The sequence below is a fragment of the Paroedura picta genome, chromosome 2 (assembly GCF_049243985.1).
Source record: "Paroedura picta isolate Pp20150507F chromosome 2, Ppicta_v3.0, whole genome shotgun sequence".
Classification (NCBI taxonomy): Eukaryota; Metazoa; Chordata; class Lepidosauria; order Squamata; family Gekkonidae; genus Paroedura; species Paroedura picta.
This window is the reverse complement of record NC_135370.1, coordinates 167,579,483-167,597,477: the sequence shown is the minus strand read 5'-3', so window position 1 is coordinate 167,597,477 and position 17,995 is coordinate 167,579,483. Positions and strand designations below refer to the sequence as shown.

Genomic DNA, 17,995 nt, shown 5'->3' with positions numbered 1-17,995 from the left:
TGCCATACAAGGACCGTTGTCTGGACTGCGCTCTGCTCCTGCTTCCAGCAACTTCGAGTAGGTGCACGTCTGTCTTCCGTTTACAAGTTCCTCCCCTTGGCTTCAGTCGCCAGGGCAAGCCCATGCAAACAGGAGAACTCTCACACAAATTGATACTTGGCAGAAACCAACAGGCAGGTTTATGATGCATACTCGGGGTAGGGGTAGGAAATCATACATCTCAGTTCTCATAGAACCACAGAGTTGGAAGGGGCCATCCTGGCCATCTAAGCTCAACCCCCTGCTCAATGCAGGATCCGCCTAAAGCATCCAGGATAAGTATCTGTCCAGAAAACTGTTGGGGAGGGGGGGAGGGAGCTCACCACCTCCTTAGGCAGCCCCTTTCACTGCTGGGCTACTCTGTGAATCCCTCCTCCCCGATATCGAGGCAGTATCGTTCTACGCGTAGTTTCAAGCCCATTACATGAGCAGGAATGAGGTTCCCTTGTTTTAAGTGCCTTAAAATCTAAATGTCAATTTCACACCGGAAAAAATATTAGAAGGCAGTAAAATATATGGAAGTTCTGAAAGATTAGCGTATTAGGCCAATAAATATTGAATTTTCAGTTCTGCTTGTGCTTCCATGGAGCCCTGGAGGGGTCCTTGATGAGCTGCCAGCTGCTTGAAGACTGCCAGTGAAGGGGAGCTCACCACCTCCATAGGCAGACGATCCCACTGCTGAAGTACTTCCACCTCCACATGTCCACACATCATGTGACAGTTGCATGAGGTCCATGCATATAAGATCATAGAATCACAGAGTTGGAAGGGGCCATACAGGCCATAGAATCATAGAATCATAGAGTTGGAAGGGGCCATACAGGCCATCTAGTCCAACCCCCTGCTCAACGCAGGATCAGCCCTAAGCATCCTAAAGATACAACATATGTGGGCCTGACTGGCATCTCTCACAGTTATTTATTTAAACATCTTTATCCCAACTTCCCTCATGGATTAAGGCAGCCAAGGATTCAAGGAAAGGCTGCTTGATTTGGACCAGCGTCTGTTGAATTTTACGCATGCAGGCCCTCCATAAATGAAGCAACCCTGTCCAAAGGCAGGAGACATGCTTTTACTTCAGGTGTGATCTTGCTCTCCCCACCACAAGCAGGGTTGGATCCAGACTAACATTCCCATGGGTGTGAGGATTCCTACTCACAGGGCATTGCTAGTCCTATTTTCCCACAGCAGTGTGAAATACACCCTCTCCCAAATCTTTCTCCTAGGGTTTGGAGCAGTGGGGAGCATTTCAGGCTGCTGGAAAAAGAAGAGCTGGGTTTTTGTATCCTGCTTTTTCCTGTCCGAAGGAGTCTGAAGGTAGCTTCCAATCGCCTTCCCTTTTTCTCCCTACAACAGACTGGCTGTGACTTAGATGGGATTGAGAGAGCTTTAAGACAACTGTGATTAGCTCGAGGTCACCCAGCTGGCTGCATGTGGAGAAGGAGTGCGGAATCAAACCCAGTTCGCCAGATTCAAGGCCGTCACTTTTAACCACTACACCAAGCCAGAAGTGGAGGGAGGTAGAAAAATCACCCTCTGTAGGTGGAAGTCCTTGCATCAGTCAAAATGTTAGCCTGGATCCAAGGGGGCGTCCCTGCATTCAGTGCGAAGATCATCTGGGCCAAACCACTCGCAGAAGATGAGCACACGCTGACCACAGACCACAATATGAAATAAGGATTAAGACGAACAAAGGAAAGTCCAATTTGTTGGTTTCCTCTTTCTTTTTTTTTTAATTGGCCTTCTTTATGCAATTTCTTCTTTTTACTCACACATCTTAGGATGAAAGGCACGGTATCTCCCAAAGCCACAAGACATTACTTCCAAGGAGAAAGAATGTCACCAGACAGTGTCACTGAACAGCAGGTTTGTACATAACTAGAGATGCCAGTTTTTCACATGACCTCAAGTGAACTCTATTCCGGGCACTGATCATGCTTGCTGAGGAGGTCTATAAATACACGTTTGCGCTTAACATTCCAAATGTAACAAGCAAATATGAGTAGCCGGATGGGTGCATGGGATAACATTTCAAGATTAGCTTGCTTGCGTCATCGATGTGCAATGCAAACAGGGAGCCCTTTTCCAAAGGGGCTGTAACCTCAGAAATGCTGATTTTATGAACTTAGGAAGATTGGGAGTGGGTGGGCAGGAAGGGATGTGCCAGTGTTGGTCTCTTGTGGCCCTTCCTTGCATACCCAGGGAATTGCTGATCACCACTGTGGGATGGGAGATGAATTCCCTCCAGGCCAGGCTGGACTCTGGAGTTTTTTTTGGCGGTGGGGATTCATTTGGGCATGAAATTGGGGTCACTGTGAGTGGGCAGGTAGTTGTGAGCTGCTGCATTGTGCAGGGGGTTGTACTAGATGACCCTGGAGGTCCCTTCCAACTGTATGATTCTATGATCTTTTTATTTCCAAGTGACAGCTTCGAAACTTTGCTGCTCTCCTTAGGATGGAGACAGACAGCACGAAGCTGTGAAATCTCTCTCTCAAACCTTTGGTCAATCATCCAATGGGATGCATATCCCTGGAAATTCAAACTTTATTTACACAGAAGACGGTCTGAAAGAAGGCACAGAGGGTCATAGCCAGAACTGATGCGTTAGCTAGTTTAGAGCCTCCCCATACCCTTTATGACATGTACTTGGAAAACACACCAGTAGCACGGGTAACAGCATGTACAGAATGCTAATCAAATGCCAAATTGGACCAAGCCTACTGAACAACAGATTGTTCTGTCCTATGATCAGGAGTCCAGATAACAGCACCGTCTCCGGGTAAGGGATGGCAACCCATGAGATGAAAAACCCTGAAGGATGGATGCATTGGGTTAGGGCAGACAATGTGTTTTCAGAAACCCACAAAGAACGCTGCTTAAGAAGAACCTTTTTGGAAGTTACAGTAGGCTGGCAGGCAGCCTGGATTTGGGTGGATGTAGACAAGTTGCTGGAGAAGACTCTCGCAAGTCCCTTGGACTGCAAGGCGAACAAACCAGTCAGTCCTAGGGGAGATCAGCCCTGACTGCTCTTTAGAAGGCCAGATCCTGAAGATGAAACTCAAATACTTTGGCCACCTCATGAGAAGGAAGGACTCCCTGGAGAAGAGGCTAATGCTGGGAGCACTTGAGGGCAAAAGAAGAAGGGGACGACAGAGAATGAGGTGGCTGGATGGAGTCACTGAAGCAGTCGGTGCAAACTTAAATGGTAGAGGACAGGAAGGCCTGGAGGATCATTGTCCATGGGGTCGCGATGCGTCGGACACGACTTCGCACCTAACAACAACAAGATAAGTTGCTGCACAAGCGATAGCCCATCCTAGGCAAGAGTGACAAAGTGTTGTGGTTCTTCTCACCAAATGACTTCTTAATACAGGATACCCTGGGCGGGAATCCATGGGATGCCTCAAAGAGAACTGAACACTACATCACAGTCCCACAGTGGCTCAAAGGAATCATAGAAGCACAGAGTTGGAAGGGGCCATATAGGCCAACTAGTCTGACCCCCCTGCTCAGTGCAGGACCAGCCTGAATCACTTGCCTGCTAATGGAGAAGGGCTGTAGATGCAATAACCGCCTCTGCACCAGCAGAGAATAAGGGCAGAGCAAAATGGGGAACAGCAAGGGACCATTTGGCATAGAATCATAGAGTTGGAAGGGGCCATACAGGCCATCTAGTCCAACCCCCTGCTCAACGCAGGATCAGCCCAAAGCATCCTAAAGCATCCAATAGAAGTGTGTATCCAACCTTTGCTTGAAGACTGCCAGTGAAGACAGCACTTCCTGATAAATATGAAGACAGCCACTCCTTGTTAAGGTGTAAATGTTTTGGTCATCATATGAACTATGTCCTGCATAGTGCAGGGGGTTGGATTGGATGACCCATGAGGTCCCTTCCAACTCTATGATTCTATGATCAGAGGTCTTCTCTGGCCAGATCCAAGCTACTGCAGAGGCTTCAAATCACTGTGCAGTCGAGATGCTTCCTGAATTGCTTGGGGCTGGTCCTGTTCCTTGCTTCCTACAGTGGATGTTCTTCAAGCGGTCATCTGTGCCACCCTACACAGTAGTCTTCCTGCCTAGGCTAAGCTCACTTTGGAGAGGGGTCAAGCCCTATAAGCCACCATGGATGGGTTTTCCTCCGAATAGGGTTTTTGTACCCCACTGTTCACTCACTGCCCAAAGGAGTCTCAAAGCGGCCTATAATCGCCTACCCTTCCTCTCCCCTGCAACAGACATCCTGGGAGGTAGGTGAGGCTGAGACAGATCTGAGAGAACTGTGACGATCCCCAAGGTCCCCCAAGCTGCATGTGGAAGAGTGGAGAATCAAACCTCCAGATTAGAGGCTGTTGCTCATGACACTGTGCAAGTTCTCGAGGAAAGGCTCTAACTGGGAGAGAGAACCCAGTGACTTTCCCCCTTAACTTTCTCAAAGAGACAGCTACAGTGCGCATGGAGGGCAGGTTGCTGACTGGACAGAGAGCCACAAGAGGCATTCACAGAAGGGAGGGTGATACTGGCTGAAAGGTGGAAAGAAACCTGGACTGACAGCTGTGGTGGGATGGAAGGTTGAGGTAGCCCATCTCTGAAGAGGTCTAATATGTAATGAGGCACATCAGACAAATAAGGGTAGGTTCCCACTTTAGGCTCTCTTTTAGAAGAGAAATCTGCAGATTCTACATTCAAAGAAACAGCATGGGCAGATGCTGTAAAATATGCCCCAGGAACGGCTTTGATACTCTGCTGAACTGACGTAGGAGAAAACAGATTCCATACAAGGCATTGAATAAGCTTTGGGAGGGGGGGAGGGTCTGGACAAATTAGCTTGCAGAGGCATGGAGATAACATTGTTTCCATGACGCCTTCTCTTTTGTTGTTGGAGAGATCCAATTATCACCTGATGGGCTAGAGCAGCCTTTTTCAACCTTTTGACTGTGGAGGAGCTTCTGAAATAATTTTTCAGGCTTCAAGGAGCCCCAGAAGTGGTGTCAGCTGGTTATGTCTTCTTGCCACGCCCCCAGAAGTGACATCACTGCATGCTTTGACAGGTGGGCCTGAAGAGGACTGAAGTGGGAGAGGCAGGAGGTAGCTTAAAGTGAGAGTAGGCATGCAAGCTCCACCCCTCCCAGGTGTGGAAACCATGAGATAAGTCACTGATGCTCAGGAACGGGGGAGCAGTGAAAGCAGCCAGTTACCTAGCTTGTGGCTCTTTTAAGGCAGGAGGATAAAGGCCACAGACCTCCTCTGGAGCTCCTGCAGATGCCTGGAGGTCCATGGACCCCTTGTTGGGAATTCCTGGGCCGGAGGAACCCCAGCAGCAAAATCCTCCCAGCTGAGGGAAGGGTATGGAGTGCAACTGGGCTTGAGTCAGGATTATCTGGTAAAGCCTTGGAGGAGGAGCATGTCTCATGGCTTAAGTGCCACTCAGCACTTAACACCCACTCAGAGTGCCTGTCCCGCCCCTGAGTGGCTCCTTCTCCAACCAGCTTGCCTGGCTGTCCAGCAGCCAGCCAATCACCTTCTGTCCCCCACCCCTGACCACCCCCTCCTCCTTCCACTTCCCTCTGAGGCTTGGAGGCTGCAGATCCCTGATGCATGAAAGCTGCCCCTGCCAGTGAGTTCCCATTCCTGGGGCCTCCAGCCTGCAGCTCTTTCAGGTCCTGGGGGGAGGGAGAGGCCATCCGCAGCATTCTTCCACCCCCCCCCCCCGAATCTATCTAGCGCCCATTATATTCCTGAATGCAACGGGCTTGGCCTCTAGTATGAATATATAATAAATAAAATCCAATAAATGAATTGCATTTCTCCACAGGGGCAAAACTCTATGTGGGGGCCTCGCATGGGGCCCATGACACAGGAACATCCCCACACCTAAGCGGTCTTGAGCTCCTCAATGGAAGAGTAGGACACAAATGCACTAAAACCAGGGGTAGTCAACCTGTGGTCCTCCAGATGTCCATGGACTACAATTCCCACGAGGGGTTTAATCCGTTATGATGTCTAAAATTCTGCCTTTATTCTAGCCTGGTTACATAAGGCCTTCTGCCCAGCTCAAAATAGCCATGAGGAGCGGGGGGGGTGGGGGGGCGTGGAGGAAAACAACCATCAGCATAATTCAGTTGCGCCTCCGGATTTGACATTCAGCCGTGCTATTTTAAATAAAGTCTTATTGCTCCTCTAGGTACAAAGCACCCAGGACCAAAGGGGCTTTGGAGCTTGATGGCTTGATGGCTCAGCTGTTAGCCTGTATCTAAATAAACATCAGGCCTTTCTCAACAAGGAGTCAAATAACAGGCCACTCTGCATTGCTGGGTGTTTATTTATACCAGTGGCACAATCTGATCCCCAAAGATGCCCTCCTTATGTAACATTTTCAAGCCATTTTGTTTTAACTTGACCGAATAAATTCATCTAGCAAAATAAGCTTTTATGATTGCTGGCACCTCATCAAGGACCCCTCCAGGACTCCTTGGAAGCACAAGCAGAACTGAAAATTCAATATTTATCGGCCTAATATGTTACTCCTCCAGACCTTCCATATATTTTATCAACAGTTTACTGCCTTCTCATTTTTTTTCCTGGTGGGAAATTGACGTTTAGGTTTTAAGGCAAACGAAGAAAATCTCATTCCCGTTCATGTAACGGGTTTGAAACCATGTGGAAAATGATACCGGCTAGATATCGGGGGAGGGGGGGCGAGAGGGCGGAGCAAATTCCACAGTCGGAGTAGTTCACCAGTGGAAGGGGCTGCCTAAGGAGGTAGTGAGCTCCCCCTCACTGGCGGTCTTCAGGCAGTGGCTGGACAGATCCTTCTCCTGGATGCTTGAGGCTGATCCTGCATTGAGCAGGGGACAGGACTGGATGGCCTACATGGACCCTTTCCACTCTAGGATTCTATGAGTCTAGTTCAGCAGGGGAAGGGGCTGCCTAAGAGAGCCAGTTTGGTGTAGTGGTTAGGAGTGCGGACTTCTAATCTGGCATGCCAGGTTCAATTCTGCACTCCCCCATATGCAACCAGCTGGGTGACCTTGGGCTTGCCACGGCACTGATAACCCTGTTCTGACCGGGCAGTGATATCAGGGCTCTCTCAGCCTCACCCACCCCACAGGGTGTCTGTTGTGGGGAGAGGAATGGGAAGGCGACTGTAAGCCGCTTTGAGCCTCCTTTGGGTAGGGAAAAGCGGCATATAAGAACCAACTCTTCTTCTTCTTCTTCTAAAGAGGTAGTGAGCTCCCCCCTCATTGGCAGTCATCAAGCAGAGGCTGGACAGGCACTTATCCTGGATGCTTGAGGCTGATCCTGCGTTGAGGAAGGGGTTGGACTAGAAGTCCTGGATGACCCCTTTGCACTCTAGGATTCCATAAACCTTGTCCTGACCTGCCAGAGCCCAGCCTAACCTGATCTCACCAGATCTCGGAATCTAAAAAGGGCCAACATCCTGGTTGGTATGCAGAGGCAAGCCATGGGAAACCACCTCTGAACTTCTCTTGCCTTGAAAACGCCGTAAGCATTTCTCACCGCCAATTCAATGACCAGGACACAAAGGGGAAAGTGGCAGTGGGCAGGGCTGTGGCCAAGGGGGTAACTGGTTACCTCAGACAGCTGGCTCATCAGGGCTGGACTCTGAAGGGGCAGAGTAATGAACACAATCCAAGTGCCAAGGTATCATAATCTAGAGCAGTTCTAGGGTTGTGCTCTTTGCTTCAGCTGCTCTGCCAGAAACAACCAGCGCTGCAGCGTGGGGGGGAGGGGGGCGGCGCTGGTGCTGGTACAGCTTGGCGGCTGAAGCGCACAACCCTAGTTCTAAGTGAGATCTCACTTACGGCCCCTCTGCATTAAGGCAAGGTGATACGAAGGACTCTGGACCCCCTTTCTGAGCATCACCTCACTCTCCTCTCTTTGCTGCATGCTAATGTGTTTCAAATGAAATAATACTTTGTTTTCCTAAGTTACTGCATCTTATACTGGCAATGAATGGCGATTCTGAGAAGCTGAGGCCTACCTATCAGCTGTCAAGGAGACACTTCCTCACACAGGTCAGCACAGAATCAAGCACGAGCATAAAGCCAGTGCAGGGTCGTGGTCAAGAGTGGCAGCCTCTACTCTGGAGAGCCGGGTTTGATTCCCCATTCCTCCATATGCAGCCCCACTGGGTGATCTTGGGCTAGTCACAGTTCTCTTAGGGTTGCTCTTACAGAGCAGTTCTGTTGGAGCGGTCTCAGCCTCACGTACCCCACAGGATGTCCGTTGTGGCAAGAGGAAAGGAAAGGCATTTTGTAAACTGCTTTGGGCCTTCAGGTAGCAAAAAGTGGGGTACAAGAACACCAGTTCCAATACTTCCTCAATGAGAGGCAGGGAACATTTCAGGGACTTTTTTCTTTATATCACGATACAAGCCATTAGGACTCACCTTTCCTATCCTTTCCCATTTAATGCCCATGACTTGCTCACAACTCCAGCACTTTGATCGGGTAAACAGATCTAGAGGCTGGAAATGGCCCAGGAAGCATGCTTTCCTTCCAAACTGTGATGGAGAAATGCACATAACGTCTTTGCTACCCTCCCAAGGTAAAGGTATCCCCTGTGCAAGCACTGGATCCTGTCTGACCTTTGGGGTGATACCCTCTAGCGTTTTCATGGCAGACTCAATACGGGGTGGTTTGCCAGTGCCTTCCCCAGTCATGACCTTTTACACCCCAGCAAGCTGGGTACTCATTTTACCGACCTCGGAAGGATGGAAGGCTGAGTTAACCTTGAGCCGGCTGCTGGGATTGAACTCCCAGCCTCATTGGCAAAGCTTTCAGACTGCATGTCTGCTGCCTTGCCACTCTGCGCCACAAGAGGACCCTCCCAAACAGCTGTACTAAACAGAAGAGTTTCCCCTAAACACTGCCACTGATTATGAAGTGTATAAATCTGGATGCTCACCCTGCATTTCTGGCAGCAGCATGAGCTTTGAAGGCCACGTACCAAAGGCACAGAAACAAGTTCTTTCCTGAAGCATTCAGAAGACACCCATCCTACCTGCCCTTGGATCTGGGGTTTCTGAATGCATCGCGCAAGAAATCCTACCTAGCTGAGAAAGGTCCAGCTTGGTCCAGTGCATCCCAGTCGGGCAAGTGGGCGAAAGCGTCCTTATGGAGACCTGTCCCAGAGTATCCAAGCCCCAAATGGCATCCTGACAAGCAGAATAATGGACCATCTCGGCATCGAGGGGGAGCTGAAGAGTGGAAGGGTGGAACTGTGGGTTCTGGTCGCTGACGCAAAACAGGTCCTTGTTACTCTGACGCAGCCACAGGAAGCTTCCTGTAAGAAGAGCGAAGCTTCAGCTGTCAAATGTGGATTTTCTTAAGAGATCAGAATCTTGCAAAGAAACTTTTAAGACTCGTGCATTTATTCTTTTAAAAAATCAAAACCAATATTCTGAGTCCATTTGACCATTCAATTTTTTTAAAGTCCTTATCTAACGTCACCTATAATGTTACTGCTTACAAAGGATGCTCAAATGCATTCATAGAATCATAGAGTTGGAAGGGGCCATACAGGCCATCAACCCCCTGCTCAACACAGGATCAGCCCAAAGCATCCTAAAGCATTCACTCACAGTATCTCAGTAAACCACAGAGCAGCCCTTGCAAGGCAGACCATTATTATGGCCATTTTACAGATAGAGAGGCTGAAAGACAGAGAGTTTGTGCCTCAGGTGAGATGCGAACTGTTTTAGGCACCCGGTTCTATAACCAGGCGTAATTCTTCAAAAATTCAATTTGCTATCTAAGCATCAAGCAGCTGCAGCTCAAATAAGACAGAAATAGTTCTTGGACAAGGGACGGACAGCAGGTCAGAAGACAATACAGCTCTTTGTGACGCCAAGGAATTCTAATAAAAGGACAAGCTCGAATTACCTGACTAAGGCTTGGCTCTGAACTGGTTTTTGCAAGTGAGAAGGGCACTTTTGCCTGGACATGCATGAGTGCTGTGCATGTCCATGAGAGAGAGCACTTTCTGTTGATTCCCCCCTTCCTATGGGAGGAATCCTGAGCCACAGGCCACAGCAAGGCAACAAACAGCCAGCCAGGATATCCAAACGGCAGGCATTGCTTTAAAATAAAATTTGACACCCCAACGAAAATCAGAACAACAGAAACACCCAATTGCTTTGCCGTTGAGTGAATACTACCCCAACTGCTAAAGAAACAGGAAAACTCTGGAAATCAAGAAGGCTTGGCTAAAATCAGTGTCGGTCATGGAGGCAAAGGGGAAGAATTTAAGTTAGGAATTTAGGAACTTTCAACACGATTTCTAAGTTAATGAATGGTTGAAGGCCCAGTTACAATATTTTTTATTACCTGTTCTGATTCTGAACCAGCGGCGCTGCTGCATTGTAGCAGAGCACCATGCTCCGCCACTTCCTGTGTCCCGAAAGGGGACCATTTACTGTAGTGGACCCTGTCCCCCCTGGACTACTATGTCCCCACACAGTGCAGCTGAAAGGTTCCACCGCGCAGGGGGTGGAGGTGGTGGTGGGGTTATTTGCACAAAGGTGGGATTTCATAACAACACAATTCCACCTTTGTGCAAATTTTTTTAAAAGCCCCATTCAGCACCGCAGCGACACAGAGCTGAATAGGGCATTTCTTGTCCCTACTGGGACACACGGGCCTGCACCTGGATAGGCCCCATTGGTGCCTGCAGGAAAAAAGGGAAAGCAGAAATATCCATGGTCCCTTCTGGTAGGGCAACAGAGGTCCTAAAGTGGACCAGGGCCAAGAGGGGGGACACGGGTATCAGCCCCACGTCAATACGAGTGTTGGCACGGCCTTTTTCCACGTGTGTAGAATTGGTCCTGGTGTCACAAAGCAGAGTGAAGGCTGTGTGCAAACTGCTTGATAGTATTTCGGTTATGTATAATTTCCCAAGCTTCTGCCCAAATTCCCCTCTTGAAAGGATTCCTTTCGGTTTGCATAATGACTGGATGAGTAAAATCCACGTCCACAAAAGGCACAGCCCAAATGTCAGGTTATAAAGTTACCTGAGACACACAAAGGCATTCGCGCTTTTACCTTCTCTTGACGGAGCCGCAGAAGCCATCACAAAAGCCCACTTGGTGGCTGAAGCGGTGCCACGAGGCACGACGCTATTCCAGTAGGTACCTGGAGAAAGAAATCAGAATAGCGTCAAGCACAGAAACAGCCCCAGCGTAACCAGCTTAGATGCAACCCCCTCTTAGAGCTCCCACTATATTTGCTGTATGTCAATCTTTCATTCGTTCAGGGATAGTCAACCTGTGGTCCTCCAGATGTTCATGGACTACAATTCCCATGAGCCCCTGCCAGCAAACGCTGGCAGGGGCTCATGGGAATTGTAGTCCATGAACATCTGGAGGACCACCGGTTGACTACCCCTGGTTTAAATAATGAAAATTAATCTGGATTTGGATGAAATCAGGTGGGTTGGTCTGAAGCAGCAGAACAAAATTTGAGTCCAGTGGCACCTTTAAGGCCAACGAAGTTTTATTCAAGGAGTGAGCTTTTGTGTACACACGCACTTCCAGACAGAGAAACAAAAATCACAGGAGTACAGCTATAAGGATAGAGACAGATGGGACTAGCAACAGTCTCTTTTAAGTACTTCTTTCGACAACTGGGAAAGCATCTGCCATTAATCACTAACCTAGACATCTTTAAATCCCCTTTGTTTTTGGGAACGACAACTGAACCCAAAAGCCAGATTTTGTTATTCTAGCAAGGAACTATCCAATCTTCATCACCATGCTGCACATTTGTCATGATGCAGGTTACTAATTTACTACTAATTTACTCTTGCCTTATATCTGTACTCTTATGACTTTTGTTCCATTGTCTGGAGGAAGTGTGTGTGCACACGAAAGCCCATGCCCTGAATAAAACTTGGTTGGTCTTAAAGATGCCATTGGACTCACATTTTGTTCTGGGTTTGGATACACAAACATGAAGCTGCCTTATACTGAACCTGAGCTTCTGTCCATCAAGATAAGAGCTGTCTGGCAGGAGTTCTCCAAGGTCTCGAGGTCTTTCACATCCACTTACTATCAAGTTCTTTAAACTGGAGATGCCAGGGTTTGAACCTGGGACCTTCTGCATGCCAAGCAAGAGCCTTCTCCGGTGATCCACAGCTCTTTCCCCAAACTACTGATGATGCTTGTGCTTTCACATGCCCTTTCTCCTAATGTCACTTAAAATGAATGTTGAACATTTTGTTTTTTTGTAATCCCACACACCAAAGAGACTTTTGTGGCATTTTATCGGTTTTTTGGCTGCACCCTTTTCGAAGGACAGGTTCCAGCCCAGTTTAACATAAACTCCTACAAACTTTAGTCAACTTTCTTGGCTGTGGAAGGGGTCTGACAATGGACATCTTGCAGATAAGCCTAATGCACAAATGACTGCTGGGAAGTGTCATGTGAGTCACTGAACAGTAGTCCAATTTTACACACAAAACACTGAGGCAGAATACTGAGGTTCAGCGTTATCACTACTGATAAAATGTTCACCAAAGTAGCAGAAATTTAGCATAAACCTAAATGAATGCTACCGTTGATTGCACCAAAGATTCGGTATCTTTGTTCTCCAATACCAAAGGGAACAAGATCAGTTCAAACTGAAGTCAGCATTTTTCCCACAGATCATTAGTGATATTCTAAAACAAATTTCAAAACCTTGCACTGGCTACATTCCCAGCATTGCTTTCTCAAATGTGCTCCCAAATGATCTGAAAAACTATACTCAGCATTTTTAAAATTTTGTTTTCCATATAGCTTTCCAAAGATAAACAGTCCCCGAAAGCCCCTAGGTTATGTCAGGTTTCTATTTGCTTCTGCATTATGAAGGAAATTTGGCTGAAGATCTAATCTAAACTGGACTTCAAATAAGCAATTTGGAGAACAGACATCCCACACTTAAAACATTTACAGCTGAATAACTGCCTCCGGCAATGTACATTTCTTGCCATATTAGAAAATTTCATGCTTAGCAGCACTGGGCGGGTGATTCAGCTGATATATTCCATCTGATTAAATCAAAAGGACTTCAATAAAGGTTCTTCAGATCAGTCATTCTCAACAGGGGCTGTGGCACACTTGAAGGGGCCACAGTCTGAAAAAAAACATGAGAAGGGAAACACAAAGGGTTTATGGGGGGGGGGGTAACTGAACCAATGAAATACTATTTTCGTCATGCATGACATCATTAATTGCTAGGAAGTTCAACCTTTTTCAAAGGAGAGAAAAAGAAATAATGTCATCTATTCCTTTGTGTGTGCTTGAATTAATGAGCATGCATGCTTCTCTTGGTCAAATGTTCTAGAAATCTGTCTCACTTACATATGAGACAACGTATATTGCGTTTAATTAGTTCACTCTTAGTTTAGGCCTTTTTTAGCTTAGCTCATTGATGATGATGCTATCTGTTCAGTCGTGTCTGACCCTTGGCGATTCTATAGGGAAGTCTTTGCCATGCATCTCTGTTAATTACTACCTCCTTTAGTTGGCTCATGGTCATCCCTGTGTCGGCTTTGATCAATACACAAGTAGCTAGTCTACAGTAGCCTACTAGAGCCTAAGAAGAGCTCCTAAAAGGGCTGTGGCCTTGAAAACAGCTGCTTTAGATAACCAGTATCTGGCCAAATGAAGCCTCCATGCAGGGGTTTTCGATATAGACTATTGCAGCCCTCTTCTCAAAGGAAACGTGCACATTCTTGAACAATTTCCTGGGCTTGCCTTGGAATGAGACAGCAGCAACTTAGAAAGATTCTCAAGTCTCTTCTTATGGTTATTTCACACCACCCTTGTGTCTCTACTAAAGTAGAGACGCACAAAGACTCAAGTAAACGCACAAACAGGAGATCATTCAGGCAGGGGCTGTGGCTCAGTGGAAGAGCCTCCTGCGGAAGACCCTAGATTTAAACCCTGGTCTCTCTAGTTAAAAGGATTAGAAACCAGGTAAGATGAAAGGCCTCTACCTGAGACCCTTGAGAATTGCTGCCACTTTGAGCAGACACCATCTGCCTTGATGGATCAAAGGTAGCTTCAAGTGTGATGCCACAGAGATCTGCACTTTGTCGTGCAAATTCTGGCCTAAATCTTCTCAAGGGTTCCCCCCTCTTAGGTCCTCAAGAAATATATCCCAATTGTTGTGATTCACTGATAAATCTCCACCTCATGTCCTGTCAATGGCTGCCCCCCACGAAGTCTTCCTTTCCACAGTAGATTAATCCTCCATTTGTATTTTCAGGTTTATTGATACAGTCGAGGCCCCTCTCCATTGAGACAAGGCACAGAGACTCTGGGAAATGAATTCAGCTTCTGCTTGAGTAGAATTCGGGACTCCTTTATTGGGGGGAAAGATTATTTCTTAGTGATGAAATCTCCTGGAAACCTGTCCCGTCCAGGCCTCACAGAGTTGAAGGGCTGCTGAGTAATGGCAGGCAGGACGCTGCCAAAGCAAATGTTTGTCCAACTCGTGAACAGCAGAACGAAGAAGAAACTAATGTGGCTTGTGAGCAGGGCCCTCAGACAAAGCGCTTTGTTTTAGGGAAGCTTGAACATGGCAAGCGCAGGTAAAGCTGCGCCTCAAATAAGCCGTCACTAAGCAGCTCAGCAGCTAAACAGCAAGAAGAAGAAGAAGAGTTGGTTCTTATATGCCGCTTTTCCCTACCTGAAGGAGGCTCAAAGCGGCTTACAATCGCCTTCCTTTTCCTCTCCCCACAACAGACACCCTGTGAGGGAGGTGAGGCTGAGAGAGCCCTGATATTACTGAAGAAGAAGAGTTGGTTCTTATATGCCGCTTTTCTCTACCCAAAGGAGTCTCAAAGCGACTTACAATCGCCTTCCTTTTCCTCTCCCCACAACAGACACCCTGTGAGGGAGGTGAGGCTGAGAGAGCCCTGATATTACTGAAGAAGAAGAAGAGTTGGTTCTTATATGCTGCTTTTCTCTACCCAAAGGAGTCTCAAAGCGACTTACAATCGCTTTCCTTTTCCTCTGCTCACAACAGACGCCCTGTGGGGTGGGTGAGGCTGAGAGAGTGCTGATATCACTGCCAAGGTCACCCAGCTGGCTGCATGTGGGGGAGTGCAGAATCGAACCCGGCATGCCAGATTAGAAGTCCTCACTCCTAACCACTACACCAAACTGGCAAGTAGAGTGGAAAATGAGACGCTTCAAGAGAGTGAATGAAATTCAGAGAAAGAGAGAGATCCAAGAATGCCACCAGGGAATTCATGAGAATTTTTTAAAGACCCTAAAAAACTAGTTATTTCTGGAAGAGCTCACTATGTCAACACAGAGCTCTGCAGAGACACAAGAGTGGATGGAAGTGCCATTCAGTTAATGAATGATAGGCTCCCTCTAGTTTTTTCTGTGGTCTTACATTCTCCATAGTGCCCTTTACATTCTTTCTGGCTCCAGGGAGCAGGACAAGAACTGCTAGGCGGAAATGACATGGGAGTAGTTTTTAGGCAAACTTCCTAACAATAAAAGCTGATTCCCAGTAGGACAGATTGAAGAAGAAGAAGAAGAGTTGGTTCTTATATGCTGCTTTTCTCTACCCGGAGGATTCTCAAAGCGGCTTACATTTACCTTCCCTTTCCTCTCCTCACAACAGATGACCTGTAAGGGAGGTGAGGCTGAGAGAGCCCTGATATTACTGAAGAAGAAGAAAAGTTGGCTCTTATATGCCGCTTTTCTCCGCCTGTAAGAGTCTCAAAGCGGCTTACATTCGCCTTCCCTTTCCTCTTCCTACAACTGACACCCTGTTAGGTGGTTGAGGCTGAGAGAGCACAGATATTACTGCTCATTTAGAACAGCTTTATCAGTGCTGTGGTGAGCCCAAGGTCACCCAGCTGGCTGCATGTGGAGAAGCAGGAAATCGAACCCGGCTTGCCAGATTAGAAGTCGGTACTCCTAACCACTTCACCAAGCTGGTCACAAGATGTGCAGGACCATGGCTCCAGGACTTTGCAAGGTCCCCAGTTGCATCCCTGGCATCTCCAGTGAGAAGGATCAGGCAGCAGGCAATGTGAAAGACCTCCCCCTGGAGAACCCCTGCCAGTCAGAATGGGCAATACTCTTGGAGTAACAAATGGCCCATCTCAATACAAAGCAACTTCCACGTGACTGGGACTGGAGGTTAACAATAGGATATTTTGAAGGTCGTTAACTCATAGTGCGGCTTTAAATTGAAAGCAATATGATGGTACTTAACACACATGCAGACACTCTGCAGTACAAGACCCACAAGTGACAGAGGCCTAAGACAGCAGGAAGAGGGGCTGCGGTTTGAGCAGGGTCCTACATTCCTGCCTGAAACCCTGCTGCATCTATAGGCTTCAAAGAAAACCTCACTGAAGCACAGAATGCTCCTGCAGAATGCTGAGCCCAGAAATGGCACGATCTTCGTGGAAGGCATCACATTGAGCCACGTGGAATGGAACTCTATCAACTTTACAAAGACCCAGAATTACATTTTGCCAGTGTTACAGGTGCCGCTGGACTCAAACTTTCTTCTGCTGCTTCAGGCCAACATGGCTACCCACCGGAATTAACCTTCTTGGAAGGCACCACATTAACCGGCATGGAATGGAACTCCATCAACTTTCCGAAGACCCAGAATTGAACTTTGTTGGCCTTATAGGCACCACTGGACTCAAGCTTTGTAACATCACATGATATTGGACTTGGGGCACACATACCTAAATGGTGTCCAGCGTACCGTCCTAACACTCCAAATACACGTTAAAATGGGAGTGAACAGAGGCACTGCCATGCTGTTTAAAGGGCTCAAAGGAAACGGCTTCAGCACTGCAAATATTCTAAGCCAGTGGTCCCCAACCTTTTTATCACCGGGGACTGGTCAACACTTGACAATTTTACTGAGGCCCGGGGGGGGGGGGTAGTCTTTTGCCAAGGGACGTTGTCACCGTTGCCTGAGCCCCTGCTCCGCCTGCTTTCCCGTCGGCGCCCTTGACGTCCCACCGCCCACTGGGGGGCGCTGCCAGCAGCAGCTGTGCAATGCCACACCTAGGGGGAGCCCCAGCCATGGCGGCCGCCGGAGAGCACCAAAGGTAAGCCGGCAGCAGAGTTGGAGGACGAGGAGGAGCTGCGGACCGGTCCCGGTCCCCGGACCTGGGGTTGGGAACCACGGTTCTAAGCAACTCAAATGCACGTACCTATCAGGCTTCCCTTAGCTACATGAAACTCATTCTTCCCCGAGGAGATCCAGACACCGCTGGCGTTGACTGCGAGCAGGCTTGGCTGACACTGCAGCTGCTGCGACCAGAAAGCTGTGCGGAGTTTGTCGGCTACCTTCTCCACAGGAGCCTGAGCGGCCGTGGCTACCGTTTGCGTCGCCTGGATTATGGTCTGGAAAAGGCTGCTCTGGTCAAACACTACATAATCTGTAATGCTTACCTAGTAGGGGAAAAGAATACAAGATGACCAGTTTAATCCCAGGAAACCACGAGAACTAACTGGTGGAATCAGGCCCTTTAAAGTCCGGCTCTCTGTTAGAGGCAACAGCCCTTTCCCACCTGCTAGAAACCAGAAAACATAAAGCACAGGCCTGATTTACAGATTTATCGGTTTTCAATTAGCTGGTCACAAAGTCTAACTCTCCAGCTGAAATTAACAGGAACGGAGAGCTTCCTTTGGGCTGTGTGGTGCTATACTCGGGCAACTTAATGAAACGCAGGAGACTTGAACACACATCAAGTTGCCTTATGCAGAATCAGACTCATTGTCCATCAAAGTCAGTATTGTCTACTCAGATGGGCAGCAGCTCTCCAGGCTCTCAGGCAGAGGGTCCTTCAGACCACCTGCTACCAGATTCTTTTACCTGCAGAGGCCGAGGATTGTACCTGAGACCTTGTCCATGCAAAAGTAGAGCCTCTTCCATTGAGTTACAACCCTTCCCCACTTTTTCGG

At 48.0% G+C, this 17,995-nt stretch overlaps 1 protein-coding gene across 2 annotated transcripts in view; it reads right to left on the bottom strand.

Annotated features, from left to right (window-relative positions):
- TECPR2 (tectonin beta-propeller repeat containing 2) overlaps positions 1-17,995 on the bottom strand; it is a 70,971-nt gene that overhangs the window by 22,869 nt on the left and 30,107 nt on the right. For both annotated transcript variants that reach the window (XM_077323734.1, XM_077323735.1), the window contains exons 14-16: positions 17,242-17,482; positions 11,100-11,189; positions 9,109-9,342 (exon numbers count right to left, since the gene is read on the bottom strand). In XM_077323734.1, the coding sequence (XP_077179849.1) occupies positions 9,109-9,342; positions 11,100-11,189; positions 17,242-17,482 (565 nt within the window). The remainder of the gene's footprint in view (positions 1-9,108; positions 9,343-11,099; positions 11,190-17,241; positions 17,483-17,995) is intronic.